Source organism: Callorhinus ursinus, unplaced genomic scaffold (genome assembly GCF_003265705.2).
Source record: "Callorhinus ursinus isolate GAN/ISIS: 27379988/994484 unplaced genomic scaffold, GSC_fseal_2.0 scaffold9, whole genome shotgun sequence".
Taxonomy (NCBI): domain Eukaryota; kingdom Metazoa; phylum Chordata; class Mammalia; order Carnivora; family Otariidae; genus Callorhinus; species Callorhinus ursinus.
In genome coordinates, this window is record NW_027397071.1 from 3922356 (window position 1) to 3938625 (window position 16270).

The window sequence follows — 16270 nt, forward strand, 5'->3', positions numbered from 1 at the left end:
TTGAAAGATTATCTTTTCCTCATTGAGCTGACTTGTTATCTTTTCTAAAAATCAACTGACTGTGTCCATTTTTCTCTATGTATAATAGAAAACATTTTTAAAAGGTGATCAAAACCTCAGGCCCCCTCAAAAAATAAAAATCAACTGACCATATGCGTGGGTTTATTTCATACTATATTCTATTATCTATATATCCATTCCTATCTGCCAATATCATACTATCCTGATTAATGTAACTTTGTAGTAAGTTTTAAAATCAGGTAAGTCCTCCAACTTTATTTTTCTTGATAAAAGTTATTTTGGATATTCTAGACCCTTTACATCTCCATAAAAATTTTGGTGTTAACTTGTCAATATCTGTCCACAAAAAAAAAGTCTGTTGGAAATTTTACTGGGATTGAGCGTGCTGAAGGGAGACTGATTTAGGGGAGAACTGATACCTTAAACAAGATCTTCTACCCTGAGCATGGTAACCTCTTCATTTATTTTATTATTATTATCACCACCAATTCCTTTATTTAGTCTCTTCTTTGATTTTCTTTCTCTCATCAATGTTTTATATTTTATAGTTTTCTACAGGTCTTAAACATATTTTGTAAAATTTACCCCTAAATATATCACATTTTAATTTTATTATAAATGGTATTATTTCCTTTCAATTTTAAATTGTTGCTAATATATAGAAATAAAATTGTGTCATATGACTCTGTGAAACTCATTTATTAATTTAGTAGATTTTTTTTTGTAGATTCCCTAGGGTTTTCTATGGACACAAGCAAGTAGTCTTGTGAATAAAGACAGTTTTACTTCTTCCTTTCCAATTTGGATCCCTTTAATTTCTTTGTATTGCCTTATCCTTTTCACTAGTAATTTCAGTACACTGCTCCATAGGAAGTGGTAAGAATGGACATCCTTGCCTTTGTCCTGATCTTAGGGAGCAAGTATTTAATTTTTTACCATTAAATGTGATGTTAGCAGTCGGTTTCCCCTTGATGCCCTTTATCAACTACTTCTAGTTGCTGATGGTTTTTGTAATGAAGAGGTATTGAACTCTCACAAGTGCTTTTTTTGACTTGTATTGAAATGATCCTATGATTTTTTTTCCTTTCGGCTTTTTAAGATGGTGAATAACACCGATTAGCTTTTGAATGTCAGACTAACCCTACATTGGTAGCATACACCCTGCTTGGTCAATTTGCTAATATTTAGTTGAGGATTTTTGCATCTATACTGATCTGTAGTTTTCGTGTAAAGTCTTTGTTTGGTTTTAGTATCAGGGTAATTGCTGGCCTCACAAATAAGGTTGGGAGAGTATTCCATCTTCTTGTGTTTTCTGGAAGAATGTATAGAATGGCTGTTATTTCTTCCTTAAGTTTTTGGGGGAATTCACCAGTGAAGCCATCTGGGCCTGGAATTCTCTTGTAAGAATGTTTTTACCGACAGATTAAATTTCTTGAATGTATAGGTCTATTCAGGTCATCTGCATTTTTTTTTTTTTTTTAGGTTTAGGTTTTATTTCATCATCATAAACTGAACTCTGCAATCCAGCTAGACCTGGGGATAAGGAACCACAGAGCCCGCAGAACTGCAGCGAGAGCACAGAGATTCTGGGATATTTCAAGCAGGTGGGGGTGGAGGGGTGCTCTCCCGAGCTACAGAAGGGATGGTCTGGTAGTTAAGATAAAACACAAGTCAGATTTATTAGATCTGTCCACAGTCAGCAATGGTGATCTTCTTGCTAGTCTTGCCGTTCCTGGACCCAAAGCGCTCCGTGGCCTCCACAATGTTCATGCCTTCTTTGACCTTGCCGAAGACCACATGCTTGCCATCCAACCACTCAGTCTTGGCAGTGCAGATGAAGAACCGGGAACCGTTCGTGTTAGGTCCAGCGTTGGCCATGGACAGGATGCCAGGACCCATGTGCTTCAGATGAAATTCTCATCATCAAACTTCTCCCCACAGATGGACTTGCCTCCAGCGCCGTTATGGCGTGTGAAGTACCCCCCCCCCCCCACATAAATCCTGGAATGATCCTGTGAAAGCAGGAACCTTTATAACCAAATCCTTTCTCCCCAGTGCTCAGGGCACAGAAGTTCTCTGCAGTCTTTGGAACTTTGTCTGCAAACAGCTCGAAGGAGACACGGCCCAAGGGCTCACCGTCCACGGCGATGTCAAAGAACACAGTGGGTTTGACCATGGCTGGGCGGCAAGGGCGACTCTGGCGCAGTGGCGTCTGCAAGGCCAGGTTATCTGCATTTTTGAGTATACTTTGGCAGCTTGTATCTTTCAAGGAATTGATCCATTTTGCCCAAGTTGAATTTACTGGCATAAAAATGTTCACAATATTCCCTTTTAAATGCCAACAGTTTCTATAGGTTCCCCTCTTTCATTCCTGATATTGGTAATGTGTGTCTTTTCTCTTTTTCCTATATTAGTTTGGCGAGTGCTTTATTGATTTTATTGATCTCAACAGTCAGCTTTTGGTTTCACTGGTTTTTCCCCCAGTATTTTGCTATTTTATTTCATTGATTTTTGCTCTTATTATTTGCTTCCTTGTCCTTGCTTTGTGTTTGTCATTTTTCTTAAGTTTGTCTTCTATTTTCTTAGGAAAGAAGCTGAGATCAACTTGAAAACACCTTTTTCTGACACATTTTCAATTAAATTTTTCTCTAAGCACTGCTTTATTGCATCCCACAAACTTTGATATGTTATACTTTAATTATTGTTTAATTAAAAATATTTTCGGTGCACCTGGGTGGCTCAGTCAGTTAAGCGGCTACCTTTGGCTCAGGTCATGATCCTGGGGTCCTGGGATCAAGCTCTACGTTGGGCTCTCTGCTCAGCGGGGAGCCTACTTTTCCCTCTCCCTCAGCTACTCCCTCTGCTCGTACTCTCTCTGCCAAATAAAATCTTTAAAAGAATATATATTTTTTCTAATTTCCTTTCTTCTTTGACCCATGGGTTTTTAGAAGAGTGGTTTTTAAAATCTAAATATCTGAGGATTTTCCTGATGTTTTTCAGCTGATTTCTAGCTTAATTCCATTCTCATCAAACAACTATTTTTGGCAGATTTCAATCCTCTTCAATTTACTGAAACTTGTTTTATGGCTCAAATGTGGCCCTTCTTGGTAAATGTTTCATGGGTGCTTTAGATGGAGTGCACGTTCTGCTGTGTTAGGGGAGAGCGTCTGACAAATGGCAGTTAGGTTATGTTCAAGTCTTCATATCTGTAGTTACTTGCTGTCTGATTTTGCTATTAATCGTTGAGAGGTATTGAAGTATCCAACTGTAATTCTGGATTTATGTATTTATTCTTTCAGTTCTATCCAATTTTCATGTATTTTGAATCTGTTACGAGATGCTACACAATCAGTACTGTTATATCCTCTTGATGAACAGGACTTTCTTGTTATGTGTTTATAGCTTTCATCAAACATGGAAAGGATCTGACCACCTTTTCTGCAAATAATTTTTTCTTTACTTCCCCCTTCTTTGACTCCAAGTACAAATACCTTAGGCTTGGTGTTGTACTACAACTCATTGATGCTTTGTTAACTTTTCATTCAATTATTTTTTTCTGCTTCATTTTGCACACTTTTTTTTTTCCTTAAAGACTTTATTCATTTGAGAAAGAGAGAGAGACAGAGAGCACAAGCAAGGGGAGAGGCAGAGAGAGAGGGAGAAGCAGACTCCCTGCTAAGCTGGGAGCCCGATGTGGGGCTCAATCCCAGGACCAGGAGATCATGACCTGAGCTAAAGGCAGATCCTTAACCATCTGAGCCACCCAGGTGCCCCTTACATACTTTCTTTTGTTATGTCTTTCACTGACCTTCTGTAGTTAATCTTATTCACTGCATTTTCTTTTTCATATAATGTATGCTTCAACTCTAGATGTTACACATACGTCTTTTATAGCCTCCGTTACTGTGTTCATGATGATCATGCTTTCCTCTATCTTCTTAAACATGTGGAACAAATTGATAATAGCTGTTTTATTAAAGTTCTTTTCTCCTCCTTCTGTCATCTGGGTCATTTCTGGTTTTGTTTCTATTGATATATCTCCTGGTTGGTTATCAGTGGTATTTTCCTGCCTCGTGATATTGGCTGGATGCCATATACTGTGGATGTTACCTTGTTAGGTGCTGGATTTTACTGTATTCCTTTAAATACTGTTGCTCTTTATTCTGGGATACAGTTAAGTTACTTGAAATCACTTCATCCTTCTGAGATTTTTAAAGCACTCTGAGGGCAAGCAGAGAACAGCCTTGAACGTAGGGCTTCTCTGACCCAGGAGGTCTCTACCCAGCACCGCACATCTGGCTGAAAAGAACACAGACTGGGCACGGCCTTGGGTTCCAAGAATTGACCCGAACGCTGCTTCCTGGTGGTCCTCTCTCTGGCCTCAGTAGCTTCCTCAAACACACGCAAAGATCAGTAAGCAGCCAACGACTTTGAGGCCTGTTCTGCAGATCTCTGGAATTCTTCCTCTGTGTATCTTATCCCTCTCCGGTATATTTTCTAGCACATTCTAGAAATCTTGCCCTCCCCAAGTTTTAATGCTACTGTCTTCTGAATTCAGTAAAGTACCAGGATTTGCTGGGCTCCCCATCCTTGCACCGTGGCTTAGAGACCCTGAGCTAGGTCACAGTTAGGAAGCACTTTGTTTCCTTCCACTCGGGGATTACTGCCTGTCCTGTGCAGCCTATTGTCCAGGGTCTGAAAATCCGTGCTTCTTATATTTTGTCTGGTTTTAGAGTTGTTTAACGCAGGAGAATAGCGGGTCTCTATTATGATTGTGGTCCGAAGTTAAAGTCCCCATAGCATTTTGTTGTCAATCCTCATACGGTACCTTCTGACTTTATTGTTGTTATTTTTCTCTAATCACTCATTTTCTTCACCAGATTGTAAGCTCTTTGAGTCCAGGGACTAGGTCTTGTTTATGAATAATATCCGGTATATAGCAAGCACTAGAGAAGTCAAGTGACTAAAGAATGGGCAGACAAAGGTTGATAAAAGAAATGAGATATAAAGGTGCTCAGAGTAGTCTGAGGACACTCTTTCAACTGTGAAACTTGTTTAACTGGTCGTGGGCTGTGATTCCCTAGTATTCAGACTCTGGCTGGACCACAACTACCAGGAACATCCTTGCCAACAAGAGCCCAGTGTCACTCTGGCAACCCAAGTTCTTGAACCCTGGCCACTTCCCATCAGACCTGTCTACTAAAGAGTTAAGAACTGGCTCTAATTAGGCAGCATTAATTCTCTAAGACAACAACCTCACCATGTGTAATGAATACTTTGGCTATAAAACTCTTAAGAGAGCAAAACAGCATTCCCCAAACAGCATTGATTTTAGAGTCCGAAAGACCTGAAATCTGAATCCTAAGTGTGCTGCTTCCTTGCTGTGCCAACTTAGACAAGGTGCTTGACCTATCTGAACTTTAGTTTCCTTATCAAATGGGGATAATATATAGTATCTTCTATATATGAAGAGAACCCAGTATATAGTCATCCCTTCATAAATGATAATCAGTATTGTAGGTTTAATTAGGATCCTTTAAGCAAGGATAAAAATCAGCTAAAATGAATGATGAGAAATCTGTACAAAAATATTAGTGGCCACCTGGTAACACTACCTCCAGGGAGAACATTTACTTGGAGGCCAACCAATGTGCGAAAATGCACTGGGCAGGATGCTTTGCCTAATAATTATAAACCGCAGGCTGAGGAATGCCAAACAATCTGTTTTCTAGCAGACAGGTGGTTTCTTCTAGAGGTGTACCCGTATATATGTCTGTCTGTCACACAGAGAACCACAATCACACGCAGGTACCACAAAAAAAGTTGGTAGGTACTGGGACACCTTTGTTGGCAGAAAGAAGAGAGTGAAGGTGTGTTTGGTGGGGAAAAGTGAGGGAAAATGGGCACAAAGAGCATGAGAAGATGAGTGGTCTCCAAGCTCACACAAGATGCTAATAGAATTTTTCACCAAACTACTAGGTCTCTTTCTCAACATATACTTATCAGAACTTTTGTAAGAAGTAGCTTAAGGCTCAGAACTTTGAACAAACTGAGATTTACTTGTTTATTTTTAAAGACTTTTATTTTATTTATTTGACAGAGAGAGAGACAGCGAGAGAGGGAACACAAGCAGAGGGAGTGGGAGAGGGAGAAGCAGGCTTCCCGCGGAGCAGGGAGCCCGATGCAGGGCTCGATCCCAGGACCCTGGGATCATGACCTGAGCCGAAAGCAGACACTTAATGACTGAGCCACCCAGGTGCCCCTGAACAAACTGAGATTTAAAAGAGAGCCATCGAGGGGCGCCTGGGTGGCTCAGTCATTAACCGTCTGCCTTCGGCTCAGGTCATGATCCCAGGGTCCTGGGATCGAGCCCCGCATCAAGCCTGCATCGAGCTCTCTGCTCAGCGGGAAGCCTGCTTCTCCCTCTCCCACTCCCCCTGCTTGTGTTCCCTCTCTTGCTGTGTCTCTCTGTCAAAAAAATAAATAAAATCTAAAAAAAGTAAATAAAAGAGAGCCATCAAAATGCTTTAAGGAGTAAATATGAAAGGTTCAAAGAAAGTTTAAGGAACAAATTTTTTCAGCTTAAGGAAGTGAAGATTCAGGAGTAGGTGACTCCCAGCAAATATAGAAAGGATTATGCAAAAAAAAAAAGGAAGGGAGGGGTGGTCATCTCTTCTCTATCTCTAGTGATGAATAAAATGAAAGGGAATAGGCTCAGTTGTAGTGGAAGAGGCCAGTTCTCATGGCTAAACAATTTTCTAAGGGATGTAGTGAGATTTCTTTTCCTGGAAATCTTCAAAAACAGACTAGATGTGCACTTTTCTAAGTATAACAGAGGTACCACATTGCTGAGGCGCACTCTTGGAGTACTCCTTACTCTGTGTCCACCCAGGGGCACCAACGACAAAGGGCTCAAGCTTCTTTCTTAAAACCAACCACAAGTGAGCAGAGAGTGAGGCCAGGTCTGGCTGGAGACCACACATCTGCTTTCACTTTGAAAGAGCCACATGCAGAGTGCTGGGCTGCGGGCTGTACCCCGGAGTGCACAGCTAAGTGGAAGGAGGCCTGGCTGGGAGAGGTGTGACAGGTTACAGGGGTGCTTATGGCAACAAGGAGAAAGTTTTCTTTACAAGGCGACAACTAGAACACTGGCCTATGATAGAAAACAATGGGATTTCCAAGCTGTCTATGAAAAACAAAATCTGAATCTAAAGCTATGATGATCTTGGGGCGCCTGGGTTGAGCATCTGCCTTCGGCTCAGGTCATGATCCTGGGGTCCTGGGATTGAGCCCTGCATTGGGCTCCCTGCTCAGTGGGGAGTCTGCTTCTCCCTCTGCCTCTGACCTTCCCCCCTACCCCCTCTTGTGCTCTCTCTGTCTACCAAATAAATAAATACAAATATTAAAAAAAATAAAGCTATGGGGCGCCTGGGTGGCTCAGTCGGTTAAGCGACTGCCTTGGGCTCAGGTCATGATCCTGGAGTCCCGGGATCGAGTCCCGCATCGGGCTCCCTGCTCGGCGAGGAGCCTGCTTCTCCCTCTGACCCTCCCCCCTCTCATGTACTGTCTCTCTCTCTCATTCTCGCTCTCTCAAATAAATAAATCTTCAAAAAAAAAAATAAAGCTATGATGATTTGAAGCCCCCTACTGCCTAGAGGTGGGCTTCCCATCGTCAAATGGTCCGCTCCATCATCAAATAAACAACTCTAATGTCACCAGTACTGCAGCCCAGACACCCCAGACAAACAGAACCAGGTGCTTGGTTCTACAAGCCCACAGCAAGGCAAGAGCTGAGGACTCTCCCTTTTCTGGCACTAGTAGAGGTAACAATTTCCTTAGAGAGTATGAAATAGGTAAACTCATTGAAACGTCTAGTTTCCGTGATTCCATGAAAATCACTACAAGGTTGTGCTACATACAGGTCACATCCACAGTAGTGAACGAACCGCCCCCTGGATTGAAGGCACAGGACTTGAGGTGGTGACCAGCAGCACAGCAGGTGTCCTGGGGGTTACAGAACTAGAACACGTGGCCTTGGGGTCTTGGGTGAGACACTGCTACACCCGAATCTCAAGGAGAAGCAACGACCAAAGGAGGGTTTCCTACGTGATATGTCAGGTCAGCAAGTAAATTCTTCAGCTGTTTCGAGCACTGTCAAACCTTATGTTAAGCCACTTCACAATGATTCCCACCTGAAGTAAAAGCTCCAGGATGGAGACCTATTAAGATCCCAAAGCCCCCCAAACAGGGCTTTTGTGCTACCATCTGCCCTAGCAGTCCAGTGTTAGTTATGACCCACCCGCATTGTTGGAAAGCACTGCCCGAATCAGTTTTTGACAAGATAGCTAGCATGTGTCAGGTGTGCTAGTGCCAAAAAGAAAAAAAAAAAAAAGGCTGAGAACCATCACTCTCTAACATAAATTCTATAGAAGGGCAGAAATCAAGTTAGATAAGGATGCACAGCAAAGCTACAAATATATAAAAATACCAAAGTTTCCTAAAGATGATTTGTTCACACTTTATATAAGACTGGGAAAACATCCGTTGTCACCAACAGTGAACAGCCCCTCTTCCTGTGGTGCCGTTATGATCAGGAGGCCCTGGAAGTATGGATGGTGGTCATGCAGAGGGCACCAAAGCTGCCTTTGGGAACCGGTGACTCTGATCTGTGATTGTCTGGAGTGGGGAGTACAGATCCGTAGCCCTGGGTGGAGTTTCTCTCTCTGCAGAGCTAAATGGTCCTCCCCATCATCAAATAAACAACTCTAATGTCACCAGTACTGCAGCCCAGACACCCCAGATGGTAGCTTAATCGCCTGAAAGAATTAATAGTGCACCTCTAAGCCCATTATTCACCCAGAGAATAGTTTAGGCAATGGGAAGAATCTGGCCCATTATACCCCACACAATCGCTAAATAATATGCAATCACAGAAATGAAGCATGGCATATGGTAATCTCTCTACTATATTGAGATTCATTGTAATAAAAGTGCTGTTCAAAACCCTTATGTGTAGAAATCTGAAAGGCATACCTTTCTTTTCTGGAAGAAACATTATAATAAGACAAGCCAGTCCTCCTAGGCACAGAAATGCCGCTAATGTCCGCTTCCGACCAAACCTAAACAACAGAAAGACATCACACATTTCTCTTGAGGATCTTATAAATTCATCTGCTTCGTCTCCCGAACTTTCTTTCTGAAATGTCCCCAGTTTCATTATATATGTTCATCGTTGCTTAAGGAATGGGTGGCAGATGTGACTGACCAGGACATAAAATACGTAACCATCACAAAACAAGAGAAAACTGGCCGATGTCAGGACTGAATGACGTGTGCAGGAAAAGAACAGAGAATCATTCTATTGATTTCTGTGAGGGTTCACTATGTTCCAGGCAGTGCTGAATGCTGTCCATCGAGTATCTTACTTAGTCCTCACAATAAACCTGTAAGGCATGCGCTATGCTCTCCCTCTTCCAGAGAATGGAAATGAACTATGGAGAACGGAGTCTTCAGCTCACTTCCTCTTCTCATTACATGAATCTTTAGCAGTTCATTTTTTAAACTTTATTTAAAATCAATTAATTCACATATAGTGTATTAATAGTTTCAGAGGTAGAGGTCAGTGATTTATAAGTTACAAATAACACCCACTGCTCATCCCATCACGTGCCCTCCTCAATGTCCATCACCCAGTTACCCCGTCCCCCCACCCCCCACCCCTCCAGCAACCCTCAGTTTGTTTCCTATGATTAAGGGTCTTTTATGGTTTGTCTCCCTCTCTGATTTCGTCTTGTTTCATTTTTCCTTCTCTCCCCCTATGTTCATCTGTTTTGTTTCTTAAATTCCACATATGAGTGAAATCATATGATAACTGTCTTTCTCCGACTTACTTCATTTCGTATAATACCCTCTAGTTCCATCCACGTCGTTGCAAATTTTAAACACTGTAAAACAAGGCTCTCTCTCTTAAAAATACAAACTGAAAAAAATTTCTTGTTAGTATGTCAGAATTAAGTGACATGTATTGCACACTTTATTAAGGGAACTAATTTTCAAAGAATTGCTGGAGGCTTGGGTGAAAGGCACTGGCATCGACAAGCCTCCCTTCCACTAGGGGCCTATGAATTGCTAGGTCCCCTGCAGGAACTTCCATAGCGCTTGTAACCTTTATTAACAATTCTGCCGGGGAATTTTATAAGCCCTAGTTTAAGGATAAGTACATGGAAGCTTACTTGTCAAAGCCGTCACCTGTCAAAGCCATAAAAGTAACATGTGCCTGAGACTAGATTTGCACTCAGTTGTAAGTGGCTGGAAGACAGGATGACACGTGGGTCTCCAGGTCATTGTGCCGCACTTAACATCAGTACTGAGTGCCTTTCAATGGACAGGTGCCACGCTAGGCAGGCAGTGGGGACACAAAGCCATACAGGCTACTCCCTGGGACGGCATCCTTCTAAAACCGTAGGTGGTCACCCGAGGTGAGCATGGAAGCTATGACAGCACAAGGGAGGGGTGTCTGGCTCACTGGAGGTGATGGGGACCGATTTCTGGATATACAGCCTGACTCAGCTCTTGGACCACGGTGACAACAAGCTCAGTCCTAACAGAGGGGTCACTGGGGACAATCGGGACCACCCCCAGAGAAAAGCCTTTCAACTGAACAGAATCCAAACCTGCCCTTCAAGATGCACTGAACCAACCCACCATCCACAACAACAGCACCAAGTATAGTGCAAAAGGAATGCTGTTTGGGTTAAAATGATGATTTCTGGATAATGGGAAATGGCACAATCTGGTTGGTTCACACTGAATGGGATTTTCAGTTGCTCTGGTCAGGGCTCAGTAACAGAAGCGATCTCATAGAGAAACTGAGGAAATGGTGCTCTGTTTAAAAAGTACTGTAAAACTCCTCACTAACAAGTAGCAAAAGCAGGGTGTATTCCTCCCCTCCACAAAGTCGAGTGGGTCTTAAAGAGGTAAGAAAAGTCCTTCCAGGTTACTCCAATTCTGTGTAAGAACCTCTACATGATAGGGGCTGGGTCGAAGGACTTCTATCTACACAGAGCCAATAATCCTATCTCTTGGGGCTAACAAACTACACACAGACTATCCAAAACCCTTCCGGTGGTAGTGCATTTTAATACTGGATTGAAAACCTACGGAAAAACTCATAAACATGAAACCCAAGCAATACCACACTAAAAAATGAATTCCAACTGTATTTGGTCTAAAAAGAATTCTAATCACCCTGGAGTACTGAACAGATACTGCCTATGGGCAAAGACAACAATATTTAAGTATTTATGTATACAAGAGCGTGATCCTATGTGGGGCATTTCAGATTCAACTATACTCACCATTTTTGGTTAATCAAGTAGATGCAGATAGGGTAGGATGGAATCTCTATGAGGCCAGACAGGGCCAGGTTGGCATAAATATTTCCGCCTAGATCACCTGCGCTCAGAGTGAGGCCATAGTACACCAAGCTGCACACAAACCTGCAATTGGGGTAAAAGACAAGAAGGGCCAAAAGAAAAAGCACATGAGAATCTGCCAGAGAAGATGCAATCACTGGTTCCGTATAACGTTATCTGTCTGAAGCAATCAGCATGACATTCCCACGGAGTGTTTCTATCCCAATCTAAATGTATACAAGGAAAAAATACAAATGAAAGGGGCCTTGGAAGTTACCGAGCTACGCGGAGATGCTCTCTAAAGCAGATGAGTGGTCAGCTCCTGAAAGAGCAAAGACATCCTCTGTCCTTTCATCAAGCATATCTGCATTTAGAAGAAGACCACGACTAGTCTTGCTTTATTTAATCCAGCAGTTTACGAATACTTGCTGTAGGTGATAAACGACTCTAGGAAAGAGCTCCCGAGGGGAAAGCCAACAGGGGATGGTGCTGAGAAGGCGCGCCGAGAAGTGGCTGGATGATCGGTGGGTCATCTGCAGGCCAGAAGTGACTGGCCCTCCAACCCCCTGACCAGGTTCTCGACCCACCCGGACAGGAAAGAGAAGACCAGGAGCCCAGCGGAGGCAGGATCCTCCAGGAGGGTCAGCTGAGGAAGGACCCTTTGAGAAGCCATCGGTTTCTTTCTGTACTTGGGGAGAGGCTCCTGGGTGGCAGGCACTGGGCCAGGCACTGAGCTCACCTCCTATGGGCCAGGAACGGAGGAGCCCAAAGTGCCATCCTGAAGCTCCAAGTTGGGGTTTTCTCAGAGTGAAGTTTCCTGTGCCTAGGTAACTGAATTATTAAAAACAAAACGAAACAGAACAGAACGCAAACAGAAACAAAACCCTAAAACTAGGCTTTACTAGTCTATGGATATATTTTGGAAACCAAACATTTCTATAAAATGTACTACAGGCTTTGGAAGTCCATCAGTTTTTACGTTTTTGCAATTTGCTTTGACGGTGTTTATTACAGGAAAGTTTCTGTTTGTTTCCCTTTAGTTTTCCTTGGAAAAGGTCCAATAAGCTGTGACTATGATGAGATCAAACAGCAGAAGGAAAGCTTTCTCTCCATCTCTGCCAAAACAGCGAAGTGGGCCAAGTGCCCTGGGCTATTAAGAAGGGGCTGCAGTGAACAGGAGAGGGATGGGAGGAGGGGAGAGAGACGTCTAGAGCTGGATGCTTAGTGGGGCATCCCTCCCTGGCAAATGAGCCAGCGGCAGCAGCTACTTCCTATTACAGCTCACTGGGTGGAGCTGTCACTCATGTACTAAGGATGATGAGCAGTGTCGGAGCCAGGACATCATGTGTAAGGATGCAAAGTGACACTGAGCTGCCTGTTTTCCCTGTCCCCTAGCACCTTGTCTGCAAGGAGGAAGCGAAACAAATTTAAACCCATGCAGCTTTCTAAAGTATTTTAAAAATTCTTTCTACCTGCAGGAGACAGCCTCCTCTGCCATGTGCTGTATGCATCAGTGTGTGTCTACTCTGCACTTAAAACAGAAATCCCGGGGTGCCTGGGGGGCTCAGTTGGTTAAGCGTCCAACTCTTGATTTCAGCTCAGTTCATGACTGCAGGGTTGTGAGATCGAGCCCTGCATCTTGGGATTCTCTCTCTCTCTCTGCCCCTCCATCCACCCCCCTTCCAAGCTCACTCTCGCACACACTCGATCAATCAATCAAATAGAAATCCCAGTGAAGTCATTCCAGCCGTGGAAACACACATATTTAAACCCAGTCGGGATGGTAGCAAGTCAGGCATAAATAAACAAGGCCAGTTCAGGATGCGAGAGGCGTGCAGAAGCCGCTGGTGGTGGGTGAACATGGGGAGAGCGTAGGCAAGGACGGCTTATGGTCCCACGGCGGGGACTCTGCTTGCGAGGTTCCTTAATGGCAAGTTGGTCGTTGGGATGCGTAATTACAGCTATTAAAATCATTTCAATCCTTTTTATGGGCCCCAAGCAAAATTTAGAATGCTTGCATAATATTTAACAGTATATTTAGGGCATCAAAGAACTATTTAAAAAGAAACTACTGTGGGAAATAACCAAAGGAACAGATGTGAACCACAGAGGTATCGTTTTGCTCCCAGGTAAGGGCTTTCTTCAAAGACAGATCCACAGAAAAGACTTCAGAATTTTACGGCATCTTCAAAAACAGCAGTTATGTGGAATGACAGTGTCTCTATTATTGCGTATTTTAGCATTCGGAGCCCAGGGGGAAGAGGTTTATTCGAGAAGAACTCCTTTGGCTGTGTAAGATAAGAAAATAAGGGGCATTCTCCCTGGCTCCCAGGCTACTTTGTTTGTTCGTCTGTTTTTTAACCCCTGAAGGCCAGAATCTAAAGTTAATCTGCCTCAAAAAAACCCCCCCAAAAAACCTAAACACAAGAAGTAAATCATCCTCAAGAAGTAGGCAGAGGGTTTGACTGTCTCTATGACATGCAAATGCGGATTTTAATGGAGCCTGAAGCACCTGAACATATTTTGTAAATGTCTGCAATAGGCAGAACCCAGATGAGTAGCTCCTGGGCTGGGTCGTCAGGTCTGGCTTTTCAAAGTTCCCTTAATCTCCATGTCTCCAAGCTTGCGTCCCCTGTTCCACATTTACTCTGCGTCTGTCATATTCCCGCACGGTGCTGGGTCTGTGGGGAAGGCGGCAGTGGATATGCCCTGGCCCCTAACCATACAGGTGGCAGCCAGTGCTTGGCTGGGTAGAAAAAGAGAATCATGAGATAGAAAACTCTATGCACAGCTTCTTCCCCTCAATCTGCTGTTCTTTACAGCTTTGTATCTAAGATCACTTTCATATAAAATTATTCTCCTTAATCCCCACATGAAAATGTAGATTTCTATGCAGCCTTCATGGCAAATACATTCCAACCACAGCACAAAAGTCCTTCGAGTCAGTAAATACGCTGTTCACACCCAATCCTGGACCCAGTCTACGGCACCCTAGCAGAACGGACAGGCATTCCTAGGAGATACTGCGGGTTCTAGACCACTGCAATAAAGTGAGCATTGCAGTAAAGCAAGTCAGATGAATTTTTTGGTTTCCCAGTGCACAGGAAAGTTATGTTTACACTATCTTGTAGTCTGTTAAGTGTGCAAAAGCATTGCGTCTAAAAAAACAATGTAGGTATCTTAATTTAAAATATTTTATTGCTAAAAAATGCTAACCATCATCTGACCTTTCAGTGAGTCATCATCTTTTTGCTGGTGGAGGGTCTTGCCTTGATGTTGATGGCTGCTGATGGAACAGGGTGGTGATTGCTGAAGGCTGGGGTGGTTGAGGCAATTTCTTAAAATAATACAACATTGAAGTTTGCCGCATCAATCGACTCTTCCTTTCATGAGCATTTCCTCTGTAGCATGTGATGCTGTTTGACAGCATTCTATCCACAGTAGGACTTCTTTCAGAATTGGGAGTCAATTCTCTCAAACCCTGCTGCTGCTGTATCAACAAAGTTTATGTAATATTCTAAATCCTTGTATGGTGATTAACACAACAATAAAAAAATTAAAAAAAAATTAAAAAATATTCTAAATCCTTCGTTGCCATTTCAACAGTCTTCATAGCATCTTCACCAGGAGTCGAGTCCATCTCAAGAAACCACTTTCTCTGCTCATCCGTAAGAAAGCGACTCTTCATCCGTTCAAGTTCGATCATGAGATAGCAGCAATGCAGTCCCATCTTCAGGCTCTACTTCTCATTCTCATTCTCTTGCTGTTTCCACCACACCTGCAGTTACTGTCTCCACTGAAGTCTTGAACCCCTCAAGGTCATCTATGAGCGTTGGAATTCGCTTCTTCCAAACCCTTGTTAATGGTAATATTTTGACCTCTTCCTATGAATCATGAATGTTCTTAATGTCTTCTAGAATGATGAATCTTTTCCAGAAGGTTTCCAATGAACTCTCCCCAGCTCCATCAAAGGAATCACTATCCACAGCACCAATATTGTTATGAAACGTATGTCTTAAATAATAAGATTTGGAAGTTGAAATGACTCCTTGATCCATGGGCTGCAGAATAGATGTGTTGGCAGGCATGAAAACAATATTGATCTCATTGTCTGTCTCCATCAGAGCTCTTGGGCACCCAGGTGTATTGTGAGTGAGCAGTAATATTTTGAAAGGAATCTTTTTTTTTTTTTTCTCTGAGCAGTAGGTCTCAACAGTGGGCTGAAAATATTTGTAAACAAATGTGCTGTCATCTGTTTACAAGGCTTTGTTGCTCCCTTTAGAGACAGGCAGAGTAGATTTAGCATAGTTCTTAAGGGCCCTAGGATTCTCAGAATGGTCAGTGAGCACTGTGTTTCACTTTAAGTCACCGGCTGCAGTATCCCCCTATCAAGAGTCAGCATGTCCAGGTACTGACTTCCCTTCTCTCGCTATAAAAGTCCTAAATGGCATCTTCTTCCAAAAGAAAGCTGTTTCATCTATGTGGAAATCTATTGTTTAGTGTAGCCACCTTCATGAGTTGTCTTAGCTAGATCTTCTGGAGAACTTGCTGCAGCTTCTACATCAGCACTTGCTGCTTCATCTTGTGCTTTTATATTGTGGAGACGGTTGCTCTCCTTAAACCTCATGGACCAACCTCTGTTAGCTTCAGACTTTCCTTCTGCAGCTCCCTCACCTCTCCCAGCCTTCAGAGAATTGAAGAGAGTTAGGGCCTTGCTCTGGATCAGGCTCTGGCTTAAGGGAATGCTGTGGCTGGTTTGATCGTTTGTCCAGAACACTAGAACTTTCTCCATATCAGCAATAAGACTGTTTTGCTTTTAATCATCCATGTGTTCA

The 16270-nt window shown here is 42.9% G+C and overlaps 1 protein-coding gene and 1 pseudogene across 7 annotated transcripts in view; both read right to left on the minus strand.

Annotated features, from left to right (window-relative positions):
* Positions 1-16270, minus strand: part of SLC22A15 (solute carrier family 22 member 15) — a 67320-nt gene that overhangs the window by 11880 nt on the left and 39170 nt on the right. For all 7 annotated transcript variants that reach the window (XR_012379307.1, XR_012379308.1, XM_073896078.1 and 4 more), the window contains 2 exons: positions 11379-11519; positions 9055-9140 (listed from right to left, as the gene is read on the minus strand). Coding sequence is in view for 5 of the 7 variants with exons in the window: in XM_073896078.1 (XP_073752179.1) it covers positions 9055-9140; positions 11379-11519 (227 nt within the window). In the remaining 2 variants the exon portion in view is untranslated. The remainder of the gene's footprint in view (positions 1-9054; positions 9141-11378; positions 11520-16270) is intronic.
* Positions 1486-2979, minus strand: LOC112824552 (peptidyl-prolyl cis-trans isomerase A pseudogene; annotated as a pseudogene).